The sequence below is a fragment of the Lutra lutra genome, chromosome 14 (genome assembly GCF_902655055.1).
Source record: "Lutra lutra chromosome 14, mLutLut1.2, whole genome shotgun sequence".
NCBI lineage: Eukaryota > Metazoa > Chordata > Mammalia > Carnivora > Mustelidae > Lutra > Lutra lutra.
The window spans coordinates 78,443,132-78,460,681 of record NC_062291.1 but is presented as its reverse complement, the minus strand read 5'-3'; the positions used below and the strand labels follow the sequence as shown (position 1 = coordinate 78,460,681).

General features: G+C 43.5%; 1 protein-coding gene across 1 annotated transcript; it reads left to right on the top strand.

The window, feature by feature from the left end:
* The first annotated feature begins 13,771 nt into the window (after nucleotides 1–13,771).
* Nucleotides 13,772–14,119, top strand: LOC125084332 (developmental pluripotency-associated 5 protein-like). The gene has a single exon (XM_047701555.1). The coding sequence runs from the start codon at nucleotides 13,772–13,774 to the stop codon at nucleotides 14,117–14,119; it is 348 nt and encodes a 115-aa protein (XP_047557511.1).
* Nucleotides 14,120–17,550: the final 3,431 nt, after the last annotated feature.

Below are 17,550 nucleotides of genomic sequence, written 5' to 3'. Positions count from 1 at the left end.
GGCCACCCCAGCAAAGCCCAGAGGCAGGTGGAGGGAGATGGGCCTGACGGTCTGTGAGGCTCCACACCCAGCCATTCCCAAGGTCTGCACTGGACTTGTCTCAGTGTTTTTTTTGTTTTTTGTTTGTTTGTTTGTTTTTTGTTTTTGTTTTTGTTTTTTAAAGATTTTATTTATTTATTTGACAGACAAAGATCACAAGTAGGCAGAGAGGCAGGCAGAGAGAGAGGTGGAGGCAGACTACCTGCGGAGCAGAGAGCCCGATGTGGGGCTCAATCCCAGGACCCTGGGATCATGACCTGAGCTGAAGGCAGAGGCTTAACCCACTGAGCCACCCAGGTGCCCCTGTTTTTGTTTTTTTGAAATCCAGTGTTTTGTTTTTAAAAATCTTGGCAAAGCTTGCACAGCCATCACCACCAATACCAGAAAATGTTTGTCTTCCCACAAAGAAACTCATTAGCAGTCAGTCACTCCAACCCCCTGCTCCCACCAACCCTTTGCAGCCTGGATTAAAACAGAATCACGTGCCTTCATCTTCATACTTCAGGGGTTACAAGATTCCTTCCCTTATCTCCCCTCACCCAGCTTCTCAGTAAAGGTGATTCTACCAGTGAATTTTGTGCAAATGGAGTTTAGGTGGAAACACAAATCAAATCGGAGCCACGTTCTGCATTGACACGGGTGGCTTGGAACCAGCATGGCCAGAAGCAGGAGCTTCATAAAAGGGGCCAGCAACCTGGGGACTCTGAGCCCATCAGTGGTTTCCCTTTTTGTGGGAAAAGCTTTGAATTTGGGGATTTGATGACAATCTTATGGAGACCACAGGGGGCAGCAATGTCCTAGTCACCGTCAGAGTCCCATGACACAGCCATCCCATCACCCTACATCTCTTGATGTCACTTTCACAGTTGACTCTTTGATCCTTAATTTGTTTATCTGTAACAGAGTGGCCCCCCGGGTGTGAGTGGAGTCCTCAATGGCTGTCTTCTGTCTTCATCGAGCTTCCTGAAAAACACCCTCTCCCAGAGCAGGGATGAGAGCAGGGAGATGAAGACCTGAAGCATGAAGACGGAGTGTGATTCTGCTGCTCTTGAAGAAAAACTGATCTACCATTTTGTTGCTCAGGCACCTGACCTCAAAGTCCCATGTTCTCTCCTAGCAGCAGATTCCTATTGACCCCGTTCCTTCCGAGGACCAGCACAACATTTAGCCCTAGAGCAGGGCCACATGATAATTTTGGTGGTCCCAACACACTTCACCTTCCTGGCCCACTTCCTCCATAAAAATTTTTTAAAAGTTATATTTATGACTGTGTTGGTATAAGAAAAATGTAATTCCAGCTGGATTATATTTATTTTCTTAAATTCTGATTTTAAGAGATTTTAAACCTTGTTTATGGGTCCCTACAAGGATCATGGGCCCTGAGTGCCAGTCCTGTGGTTCTTACTGCCTAAGTTGGCCCAGCTGTTGATACAAGTTTTTCAAACTGCTGCATGTTCGAGTAAGGTGGGATCTCCCATCAGTGAAGAGAGGGTCTAGATACTAAGACCTCCCTCGAGAGCTGACCTCACCTCGAGAGAGGTGCCGGAATATGTCCAGGCTGGGGGCATGGTGGGTCTCCTTCTGTCACCCCTTTTCTGTTTGTTGCAAAAAAACAGTGAAGGGGTTGACTCCCCTGCACTCATGGTGAGGACATCTAGAAAGTTCAGTCCAGGCACCCTGGGCTCCCCAGCAAATTCCTCACTGAGGTGACTGGAGGAAGAAGGACCCAGTCATGGCAGAAGAGGGAAGAGATGGAAGGGGACATATAAGTTTATTAGGAACTGGTGGGCGCTCTGTCAAGCATTGTGTCATTTAATATTCTATGAGCCTCTGAGAGGTGGCCAGACATAAGTGTGTGTAGGGCCTTTACTGGCATGTCCAGGCATGATGTTGGGCACTCTAATTAGCTTCTTTAATATTTGTAGTCACCTGAGAAGTAGGTATTACTTTTGTTTCTGTCTTACAGGTGTGGATGTTGACTTTCAGAGAGAGATAAGTAAAGACTCAGAAGTGCAGTCGGGGACAGAGGTAAAGCCCAGGACTGAGTTTTAGGGAATATGCTAGGACCAGGAATGGCTCATGGTGAGTCACAGTGTACAGAAGACTTTGACACAAAGGGGACACCAACTGGAGTACAGGCCATCATGTCTGACCAAGGGCTGACACATTTTAGTCCTGGGCTTGTGGGCAATGCAGCGATCATGTCCTCTGTTGGGGGCTTAGGTTAGATTTTGGGAGAGATAGGGTATGTCACAGAGGACAGACTATATGATATTTTGAAAACCCATGGGTCTCAATCTTTTAATATGATAAGCATGAACCCACTTGATTACCAAATCAGGTACCAAGGACACAGTCTTCCAGTAGAACTACATGAGAGCTCCAAATATTTACAAGCAATGTGTATTTATTTTTCTTTTAAAGGGTCCATTCCTAAGAAACTTGACTGGTTCTCTGTACCTTCCAAACATAGCAGCCTATTCAACCTCACATGACTCTGCCCTAGGCCTAATAACAGTAACATCTAGCATCGTCATTGTTACACTAATACAGGTGTTTATTGTATGCCTCCGATGCATTAAATGCTTTCTGTATCATGTCTCTTTTAATCTTCGTAACTGCCTTGGGAGATAGGGATATTTTTTTTTATCCATTTACAGGCGAGAAAACAGGCTCAAGTAGGCTGAGTAACTTACAAGGCTACATAGTTAGGATGTGACAAAGCCACCTTCAAATCAGTCTGGCCCTAAACCTGGAGCTTCGGACAACCAGTATATTCTGCCAAACCCTGAAGGTAAGTGTTTCTCATTTCCTGATTCAGAAGGTATTTCAGGGACCACTGTCCCAGGCTGAATCTACTCAGATTTTACACTAAATTTTACTGTAAGAAGTATACATTGGTGCTTATCAGAGAGGGGCAGTCTTACCTCCCAGAAGATCTTTGACAGTGTTCAGAGATATTTTTGGCCGTCACAAATGGGGGTGAGGAAGAGGAGGGGGCTCCCAGCATCTATCAGGGGGAGGCCAGGGATGCTGCTGAACATCTTACAACACACAAAATGGCCCCAAAACAGAGAATTACCCAGTGCCCATATCGGTAGTGCTGAGGCAGAGAACCCCTGTGTTACCAAAAGCACCATTGGATTCTAAGTCAAAGTAGAAAAATCATTCCCAGTGCAGTTGGGTGGCTCAGATGGTTTAGCATCTGCCTTCAGCTCAGGTCATGGTCTCAGGGTCCTAGGATTGAGTCCTGCATTGGGCTCCCTGGTCAGTAGAGAGTCTGCTTCTCCCTCTCCCTCTGCCTCTCCCCTGCTTGAGCACTCTCTCTCTTTCTCTCTCTCTTTCAAATTTAAAATTTAAAATTCTAAAAATTAAAAATTTTTTAAATAAAAAAAAAATCATACCATTTGCTCCCTCCCAACACAGTGTGTTATATCCAAGGATGCAAAGTACAGTCTTAGTACTAGTCACTAGATGCTGAGTCTGAAATGAATGGTTTCCCAAGGGTCCCACCGGGTAGGGTGACCAGATATTTTATCATACAAACTTATCTCACTGACTCCAGAAGGAGTCAATTATTCCATGACCACAGGCATAAACCTGGATGAACGAGCCCTCCACTGTGGAGTTTGCTGGCAAGCACAGGCGCATGGCAGAGACCAGCGTAGAGGTAAAGATGAAAGGCTACCACATAAATCTTGGCAATGACTCCAAGCCCTTCCAACTTCAAGGTGCATGTTTCCTTCAAGAGCTTATGGACACGTTGGATTCCCAAAGGCTGTTCTTGGGTCCCCCTCTCCTCCACATGAGTGACACCTCGCTCCATCCATTGGTATCAGGCAGAGCCGAAAAGCCTTTCCTCTACAGCCAGTTTTCTTGCTATTTCCGAGAGGTCATCATTTGAACTTTGGCAAGTGGAGGATCTCCTGTAGTTCTTCTTACCTTGGCAAGCACCCTGTGAGGGAGGTCATGTGTCATGGTAATTTTTAAGAGGTGTATATTGAGATGTGGAAAGCCTGGTGCCTCCAAGGAGCAAAGCAAATTGGGAGATCCGGAGTCCATGTTTCTAGGTCATTTGAGCCCGGGGGCTATTTTTGTCATGAGACGGGAGTCAGATGGTGTCACATTCTAAAGACACACCCAATCGGGGTCGGGGGGCACTTGCACGGCTCCATTGGTTGAGTGACCAACCCTTGGTTTTAGCACGAACATGATCTCGCGGTCCTGGGACCAAGTCCTTCGATGCGCTCTGCGCTCAACGCAGGGTCTGCTTCAGTTCTCTCTCCCTCTCCCGCCAGCTCATGCTCTCTCTCTCTCTCTCTCAAATAAATAAGTAAAATAAGTATACCCCCATGGATATGACTAGACTTCGAGGAAAAAAACTTAAAAACGTTTTTACTACGACCCTATCTAACCACCATAATTATTACCAGGGTATCAGTAAAGGTATGTCCTGAACTGAGGAAGAGCCAAGGTGGTCCAAAAATTCTGGGTGTGTTTTCTGGTACTAAGTCTGCACCTCTCCCCGCTCCTTTTCTTGCCCTCAAAAGACTGTATCAGAATGCGAGTGAAAGTCATTTCATTATAAGGATAACCTTGGATCCAGTGTATTTTATTAGAGAAGAGATTTATCTAGAGACTTTTGTTAGTAGGGGAAGCTGCCTGTGACCCATCTCACAGTCTGTCCATGACTCACTAGTGTGTTAGCACCCTGCTTGTGAGGGGGGCTCCCCTCTGCCGTGCCCCGTCTCTGGGGAAATGAACACAAACAGCAAGCAAGACAAGAAGACGTTGTCGCTAGTTTTGTTCCTCAGATTGTTTTCTTCACTTCTCTTTTGAACTCAAAATCTAATCCCTGGCTAAAGCTCATGGGGTTTCAGAAGACAACAGGAGGTAATTTGGTAGTGGAGAGGTCTGTGGTGTCTGGCTGTGTTTAGACTAATCATGGAAAGATGGCCCAGCAGATAGAACATCCTCATGAAAGGTAAAGAGGCTACAACTAGGGGTGAGGCCTTATGAAAAGAAGTGGGCTCTCCCCCAAAATGAAAAATAAATAAAAATAAATTTAAAAATAAAAAAGAGGTGGGCTCTCCCTCCCTCGAGTGTAGAGGATGTGATGTTGATAAAGTTTAAAAAAAATGAGATATTGAAGTTGATTTGGGGCTTTGTCACTCATCCCTTTGATTCTACAATAAAAGAGGAAAATCAGCATGCGGGGGTTCTTTTTCCTTCAGAGAGATGGTTGAAGCCGTAGGTTGAGTTACTCACTGACAACCAGAAGAGGAAGATGGATGATCCTGGCTCCTTAAGAGAGTTAGTAATGGAGTTTTCTCCTTCACCGTGTTCCATTTTTACTTGCCACAAACCCTGAGTTCTCCCTCTCCACAGCTGAAATATACACTGCCTTCTGTTTGCAGATGGCAAATGTGACAGTGCAGTGAGCTGTGGGCTATAATCCAGTCTGATGGGCACCCTGGTCTGTGAGTGGAGGCCAGAAATAGCTGGGGCGGAAATGCAAGCCTTGGAGTTGAGGTGGCCTCCTGGAGTGCTAGAGAGGCTCAGGAGGACTCTGGAGGGCTGGCTTGCCAATCAGTTTTCTTCTTCTTGTCTGCCATTCTTCAGGCTCCTCAGCCTCTTTCTCCCCCCACCACCTCTACTCTCCCTCCCCGCAACCCTAGGCTCCCCTCTCCTTGGACTTCAGAGCACAGCTGTAGCATTGCAGGAGTCCTCTACACTGACTTCTATTCGGGGTTAGTGGGGAGAAGTATCTCTCTCCATAGGACCTGCTGGGCAGCTGAGAGAAGGAAAGGGCCCTGGGACACCATGCCCTCTCTAATACCCACCACCTGGTTCCCCCAACCTCCCACCCCCCACCTCTTCAAACCCTTCAGATTGTTTTTCAGAGTCCAGAGTCTCTCATTGTTCACCTCCCCTTCCAATTTCCCCCAACTCCCTTCTCCTAACTCCCCATGTCCTCCATGCTATTTGTTATGCTCCACAAATAAGTGAAACCATATGAAAATTGACTCTCTCTGCTTGACTTATTTCACTCAGCATAATCTCTTCCAGTCCCATCCATGTTGCTACAAAAGTTGGGTATTCATCCTTTCTGATGGAGGCATAATACTCCATAGTGTATATGGACCACATCTTCCTTATCCATTTGTCCGTTAAAGGGCATCTTGGTTCTTTCCACAGTTGCACTACTGGGTATTTACCCCAAAGATACAGATGTAGTGAAAAGAAGGGCCATCTGTACCCCAATGTCTATAGCAGCAATGGCCACGGTTGCCAAACTGTTTTAATTTTTCTAAATAAACTTCAATCAGCTCTGAGCTCCCACCAAGCAGACTGGCAGGAAATTCCATCCTGGCTATGGAATAGGAGCCCTCCTTCCCCTCCTGAGTTGCACCCAGGCCTTGAAGATATGGCAGAGTCCAGGTCATTCATCACATGCTGTGCTGGCCTTTGGCTCATAGTCCTTATTCAAGGAGTGCACTGGGGTGTCCTTGACCTTGGTAGCTTCCTTGTACTGGGTGTGCATGGAGATCTTTGCTGGGGTGGGGAGGTTCATCCCTGACTCATCCTCATGGGAAGTCCTGCCAAAGCCCTACCCACAGCCCCAGTTCCAGTGTGCAGCCTGGGAACAGGACTTGGGTTCCTCTTACCTATGCAATCCTCAAAAGTCCGCAGCTCTTCTTGAGCCTGGGGAAGTTCTAAATGAGCTTTCCTTTCCCTGTGGCTTCACCATCCCCCAACTGCTTAAAGTTCACCCATCTTTTCCCTTGTCTGCAGCCATCCAGCATGCTTGCTCTGTGAGCCCAGACTTTTATCAAAGAGTAATGTGTTGGCAGGTTGGTTCCTTCTGAGGACTATGAGGGAGAATCTTGCAGGACTCTCTCCTAGCAACCCTCTGATGAGTTGCTGGTGATCTTATCTTGACTTCTGCTGCATCACCCCAATCTCTGCCTTCGTCTTCACATGGTGCTCTCCCAGTGTGCATTTCTGTCTTCAAACTTCCCCTTCTTATAAGGACCCCAGTCATATTGGATTAGGGGCTCAACCTACTCCAGGATGATGTCACCTAATTACTAATTATTTAATTACAACTGAATGACCCTATTTCCAAATAAAGTCATCCTCTGAGGTACTGGGAGTTAGAGCTTCACCATTTTGGGGGGATACAACTGAATCCATCACAATGACCAATTTGCTTCAGTTTATCTAAGACTGTCCTGGTTTTAAAGCTGAAAGTTCCATGTCCCAGAAACTTCCTCAGTCCATGGCAAACCAGAACACAGGGTCACCCTAATGACCATGCAGAAATGAGCATTCTGACAATGTTGAATTGGTAACAACAAGTGTCCAATACTTGTATTGTCTGCTGTATACATTTATCAGGAATCTCAAAGGAAAGGGTGGCTGGGGGTGGCTCATTTTGGTGGCTCCTAGGGTCCTTGGATGAATGGCAGTTAACTCTTAACACAAAGCAGATAGTGATCAAGTGTTGATGGAAATGGAAAAGAGAAGTGCCAGGAGGGATGTGCTTGGACTGGTGTGGGCACAGGAAGGAGGAGACCAAGCTGGAGTAAGGTGGGAGGAGTCACTCTTGGAAAGGAAGTGTCTGAGGGAGGGCGAAGGCGAAGCAGCTGTCCCAGATGCTGGGTGCAGAGAGGAGGGCCTGTGGGAGCACTTACACCTCAGGTCCCCCTTCTCCATGGGTAGGAAATCCTCACCTGTTGAGAATGAGCCATCATGCCCAGGAATCTCAGCATCCAGTGGTTCTAATGGCTGCCGTGTTTTCAGGTTCCTACCAAGTCGGAAGAGTGAGAACAATGTCAATTTTTTCCTAAATTGAAGATAATGACCACAGTGTGTTTGGGAGGTTATATTTAAATCATGCTTAGAACACCTCTGTTTTGCAGCGTGGCTGGGTGCAACTCTCCACCAGGACAGATCTCAGTGGAAACAAGAAGGACTGAACTTCGAGGAGACCCCTCATTTGAGTGGGTAAGAGAAGGCTTTCCCTGCCCCACTGTGACCACTGGCTGCTGCTGTTCACAAGTTAGGTTAGAGGAAGCTCATACAAATGCCTCCCACAGGATCCCTCTGTTATTTGACATGATCTTGAAATAATACCTTCAAAGCCAGCTATCTGATCATTGATCCAGCTAACAAAGAAATAAAAATAAACTCATTTCATAAATGCCGTGACCATGGCTATGTAAAAATGTGAGCAGAGAAATAATTTCAGAAAAAAAGATGTGATTTTGATAAATGACAACAACTGTTCTTGTTAAATAAACATTCTCCTTCTGTAAGACTGGAGATAAATCATAGTTTAGTTGATGAAAGAAGCATATTTTCTTGTTTACGGTCTATTGATAGTATTATTCTCCAGCAACGATTAGGTAGAGAGTAAGATTTTGAAGGAATCCAAATACTTTGCCCAACATAGATTTTTTTCCCCCATTACCCAGAAATTTATGTCACTGTCCACATTACTAATAACCTAGTCCTAAAAGACAATCTCCCTGGTTTTCATTAAAACATCATCAGGATTGGTCTGTGGTAACCAATAAACCTATTTTATAGATGGAAAAACTGGGGCATTCAGTGCCCTGTAGACGTGTGATAAGAGAACCAGAAGATACAAAGTCCGTTCTGAACTCAGCCTTAGAGGCTAGGAGGTGCTGTATGTAAGTTTCTACAGAACAAGTGAGTAGTTGAGAAATACTTGAAGACACCCTGGGATAAGCTTAGTAAGTATAGTAGATATACACACTCCACTTGGTTTTGTTTTGGACGATATGGTATTTTTCGTTAAAAAATTTTATCTTTACGTGGATTGGGCTTATTGCTGTTTTAAAATGAATCGATAAATATTTTTTTAAATTTCTCAGTTTTCATTTCTAACATGATAAATATTGAAAGATACATAACCCACAAAAACAAAAGCTCTTCCTGGCCTTTAATCTTTTTTAAGAGTATAAAATGTGCTGACACCAACAACTTTGAGAACAATGTGCCTTCAAAAGAACATGTCCTCTAACATTCATTATGTTCCAGGAACTGACTCCGGAGTCCATTCTCCAAGTACACTACTGCACTGCTTCTTAAATCTCAAATAAAGAAAAGGGGCATCTGGGTGGCTCAGTTAGTTAAGCATCAGCCCTTGGCTCAGGTCCTGATCCCAGGATCCTGGGATGGAGCCCTGAGTGGGCTCCCTGATCAGTGGAGAGTCCCTCTCCTTCTAGCTACCCCCTCCCCACTCATACTCTCTTTCTCTTTCAAATAAATAAATAAAATCTTTTTTAAAAAAAGAAAGAGACAAATTCAAAGTTCAACATTCTTTTATTTAAAAGAAGTAGAAATCTAGGAATAGGAGAAAACATTATTACTTGACGGAGAGTCTGTCTAATATAGGCATAAATATACTGAAAGAGTGGGACCTTACACATATTCTCTTTGAAGTCGGGAACAGCATCTGCATTGCTTCAAGCACTTCTTCTATTCAAAATCGCATAAAAGGTTTTAGCTCCATGCAGTAAAATAAGAAAAAAAATTAGATATATAAGAGTTACAAAGACAGAATCACCATTATTTGCAGACAAAATTTCTGTTGACATAAATTCTAAGTGAATCTATAGAAAAGCACTAGAACAAATAAGGTGGTTCTATATTGTTGTTGGACAGAAGATTGATATGAAAAATCCATAGCATTTTTATGTCCCAGGGACAATGAAGTAGAAAATGTAATTTAAAAAATCTGAAACTGTATATTCATAACTGACATTTGCAGGGAAAAAACCAAAATTGAACAAAAAACTTTACTGTAAGATGTAGGAGATCTAAATACTAGTTCATAGTTAGGAAGATTTGATATCATAAAGAAGACACATCACTTTATTATTTTAATGATTGTCTAATGAAAGTCCTAATGAAGTTTTTCACACAATCTGACAAGGGTGAAGAAATGCTAAGACAAATTTGAAGAAGGTGGCCATATGCATGGGAAGGGAGAAACTTGGAATAGTGAACAAAACCTGTTTTGTTACATAACAAAGCTTACCATACAGGTTTGGTAAATAAAATAGTGCAGCGTTGGACTGGGGATATATACAAAGGCCAGTGGAAGACCTCTGGCAGCCTGAGACCATAATCACATATGTATGTGAGCTTGGTACATGAGAGTTGGCCTTAAAATCAGTATGGAAAAGAATGGACCAAACTGCTAGTAATTCTAGGATAATGAGATGTCTTCATTTTGGAAGAAGATAACATTAGGTCATTATCTCTGACCACACTAAAAAATAATTCCATTGTGTAAAAGATACAACTGTCAAAAACAAAACCATAAAACTTCTTAAAAAAAATAAATAAAAACATAGGCAAATATCGTTATGGTAATAGAGTAGGGACAGATTCTTTTTAGTGATAGGAAAAGTGTAGTCCAGAAATAACAAGTTTGATAAAATTGTCTAATTAAAATTATAAATTCTTATGCCAAGAGTCAAGAAAGAACATGAAAAGGACAGATTTCACAATGCATATAATTGACAAGACATCAGTAACGAGAATATCCATAGAATTCCTACTTAAAAAAGACAAACCTAGCAGAAAGATAGGGAAAATAATATGGATAAATTCCAGGGTGCCTGCGTGGCTCAGTGGGTTAAGCCTCTGCCTTCGGCTTAGGTCAGGATCCCAGGGTCCTGGGATCAAGCCCCGCATCAGGCTCTCTGCTCAGCAGGGAGTCTGCTTCCCCGTCTCTCTCTGCCTGCCTCTATGTCTACTTGTGATCTCTCTTTCTCTGTGTCAAATAAATAAATAAAATCTTTAAAAAAAATGAATAATTTCCAGAGGAGGGGACCTATACATAGATTAGAATATTCTCAACCTTTCACATAAATAAGCAAATTTTAAAATGAAACAGCAACGAGATACCATCCCACACATCAGTTTAAGACAACTAATAAGCCTTTTCATACCAAGTGTTGATGAAGATGCAAAGAAATAGGTGCTCTGTACCATGGATCTACATGGTACCAAAGTGGGTACATTTCAAATGCAAAACAAAATCACAATGAGATACCACTTCATACCTCTTAGAATGGCTATGATTAAAAAAACAAAACAAAACAAAACCCAGAAAATAAGTGTTGACTAAGATGTAGAGAAGTTAGAACACTTGTGCTTTGCTAGTGGGAATGAGAAATGATACAGTTGCTGGGGAAGACAATATGGTGGTACTTCAAAAATTAAATATAGAATTGCCATCCAATCCAGCAATTCTACTTCTAGGGATATATTCATAATAATTGAAAGAGTTGAATTCATAGTTGCACATCCATGTTCATAGCAGCAGTGTTTACAAGAGCCAAAAAGCGAAAACAACCCAAATGTCCATCAAAAGATGAATGGATGAACCAATTGTGATACATACATGCAATAGAACATTATTCAGTCTTGGAAAGGGATAGAATTCTCATATACGTGACAACAGGGATGCATTTTGAATGCATTATAAGTTTAACAAGTCACATAAAAAAGTACTGTATTCTTCCACCTGTCAGGGTTACACCAAAGGATGAAATTCCTAGAGACAGAAAGTAGAACAGAGGTTATGAGGGGCTGGGAGGAGGGAAGAACAGGGAATTATTTAATAGGGACAGGGTTTCAGTATGGATGATGAAAGCATTCTGCAGATGAATGGTGGTGGGGCTGGTTACACAATGATGTGAATATCCTTTCTGCCACTGAGCACCTAAAGACAGTTAAAGTGGTAAATTTTATATCTATTTTACCATAATAGAAAAGCTAATGAAGGGATTTTAAGATTACGAGTGCTGCACTGAGTATTAGTGTGGGCTTTGTTGAACTAGTGGGGAATTTGCATGCACCTAGCACCCACTTAGGTGGATGGAGAACCCCAGGGCACTGGGCTCAAAGCTCTTCCCAAAAGCCAGCAGAGCAGGAGGAGGGAGACCCAGGATGGGTGGAGAGCTGAGGAGGGCTCAGGTACTCAGCCTGCTGTAAACCCTGAAAAGGCAGAAATTACTGGTTGAGGGGGAATCCCTAGGCTGACCCAGAACCAGGCAGCTAGCTATGAATGAACCATTTGGATCTGAAACCTAGGTTCCCAGGAAGAGCCCCTCCTTCTGGTTCATGGATTTTGGGCAATGTTAGGATGGAGGAAGTGGGGAAAGAGAAGGTGGAAGAAAGGGCCAAGAGAGAGGTGGTGAGGACCCTGGGTCCTCATTCAGCACCCAGGGGAGGGAGGAGAGAGGGTGACCTGTAAAAGAGGGCCCTGTGTAAGCAGGAGGGTAGGAAGGGGAGAAATGAAGTTGGGAGACTGTCTTATGTAGCCTCAAGATGTGGCGTTTCCAGAGCAAGGGTTTTGGAGCCATGAGGACCTCTAAATTCTCATTCCACCATTCACAGTCAGTGTGACCTTCCTGAGCCTCAGTTTCCATATTTATATGCCTGGGAAAATTTTTTTTTTCTCTTAGTTTTACAAAAAAGTTGAAGTTCTAGCTGATCTTGCTTCCAAGTTAACTCAGAAAAATAAATCCAATTATTCAATCAAAGATCTTCTTTGGAACATCATGCTTGCCTTTTATTTATTAATTTTTTAATTGTTTGTCTTGGGATGCCCAGGTGGTGCCATCAGTTAAGCATCTGACTCTGGATTTAGGCTCCGGTCATGATCTCAGGGTCATGGGGTTGAGCCCCGTGTGCAGCTACCCGCAGGGCATGGACCCTGCTTAAGATTCTCTCTCCAGGGTGCCTGGGTGGCTCAGTGGGTTAAGCCTCTGCCTTCGACCCAGGTCATGATCCCAGGGTCCTGGGATAGAGCCCCGCATCAGGCTCTCTGCTCGGCAAGGAGCCTGTTTCCCCCTCTCTCTCTGCCTGCCTCTCTGCCTACTTGTGATCTCTGTCTGTCAGATAAATAAATAAAATTCTTTAGAATCTCTCTCCACCTGTCACTCTGTCCCCTCCAAACCTTCTCAAAAAAAAAAAAAAAGAAGAAGAAGAAGAAGAAAAGAAAAAAAGTTTGTCTTTCTGTATCTAATTATTCTATAGAGGCTTCTTTTTAGTAAAGTCATGTTGATGTCTTTTTGAAACATGAAGAGTTGTCTAATGTCAGAAAACCACACGGGGAGAGTGTTCTCTACCCAGATTTTGATCTATATGTCACTTTCCTTCTATCTGGTTTTAGTTAATTGAAAGATGGCTTCACACATGTTTCTTCTCCTCATATCTATTCTGGTTCTTTCGAGCCTCATTTCAGAACTCACTCAACCATATCTGCTTCCTAAAGAAATGCTATTCCTTTGGTAATCGAGAAAGCTCCAGGTGCAATGCCATAATCTAATTTCAGGATATTATTAAGAGCATTTAATTCCCATAATTGTGTTTGATTAGAAAAGAAGGACTAAATCATGGATGGAATCACCTGGAGCACAGCAATTTTCGGGCTTGCTATTATGAATTTAAATATTGTTGGGCAATTTCTTATGGCTGTTTTTAGTAGCTGTTTTTACCTCCAATGGCTTTCCCAATAAAATCTTCTATAGGTGGGAGACTACGCCGCCAGGCAGGGGGCGTGGCTTCTCATGGGCGGGGCTTCTTATGGGCGGGGCCCATCTGTGCTCCCTCTCCGACGCAGAGGCCCCAGCCACTGAGGCCTAGTCCAGGTTGGAGTGTGGTTAGTTTTGAGGCGCTCCAGATGGGGACGCTACCAGAACGAAAAGATATTCCATGGGTGAAAGCTCCTGAAGATTTGAACGATCCCAAGGTGTTGCAGGTCCAGACGCAGCTCTTGGAGGTTCTGTTTGGCCCAACAGGATCTCGAATCCCATGCATTGAGCAAGTGAGCAAAGTCATGCTCGAGCTAAAGGTTCTGGAATCCTCGGACCTCAGAGAGGTCGTGGTTTATGGCTCGCTCTTGCACGAGCTCAGGACCAGGTGGATGCTCCAGTCCATGGCCGAATGGCACCGCCAGCAACAGGAACGAGCGATGCTCAAACTTGAGGGTGCCATGAAAGCCCTAGAGCTGGGTCCTTGGAGGAAGTGAAGCCAGTTTGCAAGCCGCGAACTTGGAATCAGGATTTAAAGAGTAAACTATGTCTGCAGAGGGGGAATGCATGTGATCTGGTTGAAATTCCGCTCCAGTCTGACAAGGAAAAACCAGCAGATTTTTGGGTCCCTGCCTTTGTCTCAGTCCTAATGTGGCTTTCCCCCCAGGTTTGCTAATTAAAAAAAATTTTTTTAAATAAGTTAAAAAAAAAACCTTCTGTAGAATATCATTTTATACTTAACGGAGGGCTGGCATATTTTATTTGATATAATCACCTTAATGTTTTAGATGTTTTTCCTTTATTTTCTTTTTTTTAAAGATTTTGTTTATTTATTTGAGAGAGAGAAAAAGCGCAAGCACGAGTGGAGGGAGGGGCAGAGGAAGAAGCAGACTCCCCACTGGCAGGGAACCAGACATGGGGCTCGATTCCAGAACCTCAGGATCATGACCTGAGCTGAACACTTAACTGACTAAGCCACCTAGGCACACCCCCTTTATTTTCATCTTAAAGTTGAAGACATCAAAGATGAGGCTTAAATGACCTGCCCCAAACTCATTAGTAATAGGTAGCTTCTTCATGTGTCCTCAGGTTTTAGTTGATCCTTCTGCCATCATTGTTACATGAAAGCCAACACCGCATGCTCCATGTTATCCTTAAATTTATTTGTCCACTTGTCTTCAAGAAATCTGAGATTAAGCTAGGTTGCATGCCAGAAACATGCTATGATTGGCCATTGTTCAGCAACTTCCACAGAAAGGAGGGTGAAGGATGCTTCTATTGGATACTCTTTAAGTTGTGGTCTTTAAATTATGGCCCATTATACTTCATTCCAATTGATTCTTGATATCATGGAGGACACTGATGTTATTATTATAAATAATTATCTGTATTGTGCAATCAGTAACCCCTGGTATTTGTATTCTTTTGGTATTATTGTAAGTTGAGGTTTTTCAACCATGGCAGTACTGACACATGGAGGCAGATCTTTCTCTGGAAGAAGCACTGGAGGATATTTTGCAACCCCTGTCTCTACCTACTAGGTGCTAACAGCCTCCTATCTCCCCAGCTGTGACAACCAACGATGTCTTTAGGCATGGTCAAATACTCCCAGGGCAAAGTCATTCTTAATTGAGAACATACGCTGTCGATATTATAAGCCACAAAAATATTTTATTCTCTTAAATTATCAAGTCCTCTAAACCAAGGAAAAATTATTACTTACTTAGTAGCATATTTATCTACCGATTCTTGTACAAGTCATCAGTAGAAATCAATTGAGAACGTATCCCAGAAGAGAGAGAAACCAAAATCTAGTTAATTCAAACGTTACCCCTGGGACCATGTAATTAAAGATGTTCTCAACTGGCTATCTTACCAAAGTCAATACAGACTAGAGTTTCATCCATCTTAACCACAGAACATGTTTTCTCCTAGAAAAATTCCTTTTAGAGGTCTTAGAACTGGGAACTAAGAAAACAAACCAAGGTCAACATCTTTGGTTATGTAACATGTGTGTTTGATACACATTAACCTGATTACTTTGCACATTTGATCATCCTACTAATTTTCCTTTATATCATTTGAAAAGAAACAATCTTTTATGATATAGTAAAAAGGAGGTAAGGTTCTGGGTAAAAAGGCATGAAGAGGAAAGGGAGGACAAAAGAGTCCACCACAAAACACTTGTTACTTGTCAGCTCTGTCCAGCACTCGGCTGTGTGGCCCGGGAGGCAGTGTCTTCCCTATCGTGGGAGGTTGGCAAACAGGATTGAAGCGTGGGAAACAGGAAGAGAACAGGTCCGGCAGATCTGGATTTGAAAGCTCACTGGCTTGAACTGTAACTCCACCGAGCCTCATCCAATCTGTAAATGAGAATGCTTCCCATTCAGGTTGTTTTGAACATCGACGATACCATTTACAGAGACCCTGGCCTCTGCTCAACATTCAGTCCCCCGCAGCTTTGTTTCCAACTTTTGCATAGTCCCATGTTTCTGCTGGAGATTGGGGCTGCCTCACTCGTAGATTCTAGGCATGGCTGTATCCTGATAGATACCCAGGAACTGTGGCGATTTAAAGTCTGCTTCAAAATGGCTTTATCCATTATCATAAAGCAAACATTTCACAGTACCCATCAGAATTGCCAAGAATTGCCATGCCTATTCTTATCAACTTTCCCTTGAAACCAGCCTTTACTGTTTCATGGATTAAGAAAAAGAGTGAACAAGAAGATTAATGGTCAGGGGCTCCCTTTGCTGAATCCTGGTTTATGGCAGCAATAAAAGTCGCATGTTACCCAACCATAGGCATGTCTATTTTTAAGTAAGCTAAGCTCCTCTGCTTACATTATGCAGACCTGCATGGAAGGGTGGACTGGAGGGTCTGAAACTACCTCAGGGATATGTTATGCGCGTTCAGCTTCCCCGGCATAGGAGGCTAGTTGGGATAGAGCGAGAAACCCCAGGCAAGGACAAAATGCCCTTCTCCTCTTGCTGGAGTGCTTTCCCTCTGCAGGGCTGAGAAGGGCGCCAGACACCAGAACAAACCAACATGACAGTGTTGACCACAAGCCAGCTCTGACTTAGCCATTCATCAAAATATTTGCTCCTTGAAACTATTTTCATTCCACAGACAATGCTTCATGAGTAAGGCTCTCTAGCATGGGAGTGGGATGCAGGTTAGTGGTTTTCAATGACTTTCACAGTGATAGAGCCCTTTCTGTACATAGAACTTCCTGGGGGGCATGGGTCTGGAAGACCAGGGAGAGGGAAACCCCCATGGTGGAAGGTGGGGTGAAGAAAGGAGCTATGAAGTCTGTCCATCCCCTGGACCACCCCCTGCACAGCTCTTTCTAGATGCCTGATGGCATCCCTTGAATTTCTATGACTCCTGGAATCCAGATGGACAACCAGCGAGACACTGTCCTTTCCAATCCCTTTCTTGTTTAATAACCTTCTTGGCACTCGTTTGCACACAGTGTCCTTGCAAGCCCTTCTAGCATCAGTAGATGATAAGAGATTGAGGCACTTCCCTGCCAACTAGGTCTTTAGAACCGCTTGAATGTAACAGAGTCCCTGTTCTTAACTCAAAGAGTCTTTTAATGACATTTAATAAGAGAACACTTTTACCTTATTATCTCCTAATGCTTTTCCCTGACTTACCTTTTTTTTTTTCTTTCCCAAAATAGAAGGTTGTGGAAGAAATGGTAATACAGTAGCTACCAGCATTTGTTGAAAGAACATCTGGAGATAATTGTTCACTTGATGCTACCATGATTTTAGCTGTCTGGGAAAGAGCCACCGGAAGTAGAGTTCTGAGCATGAGTAATGGTTTTGCCATTGTGGGGAAGCTGGGGGCTGCTCTCATGGACACTCTGCTGATCCTGCCTGGATTTTGAAGTGTCTGAGACGGAGTCTGGCACATGGTAGGG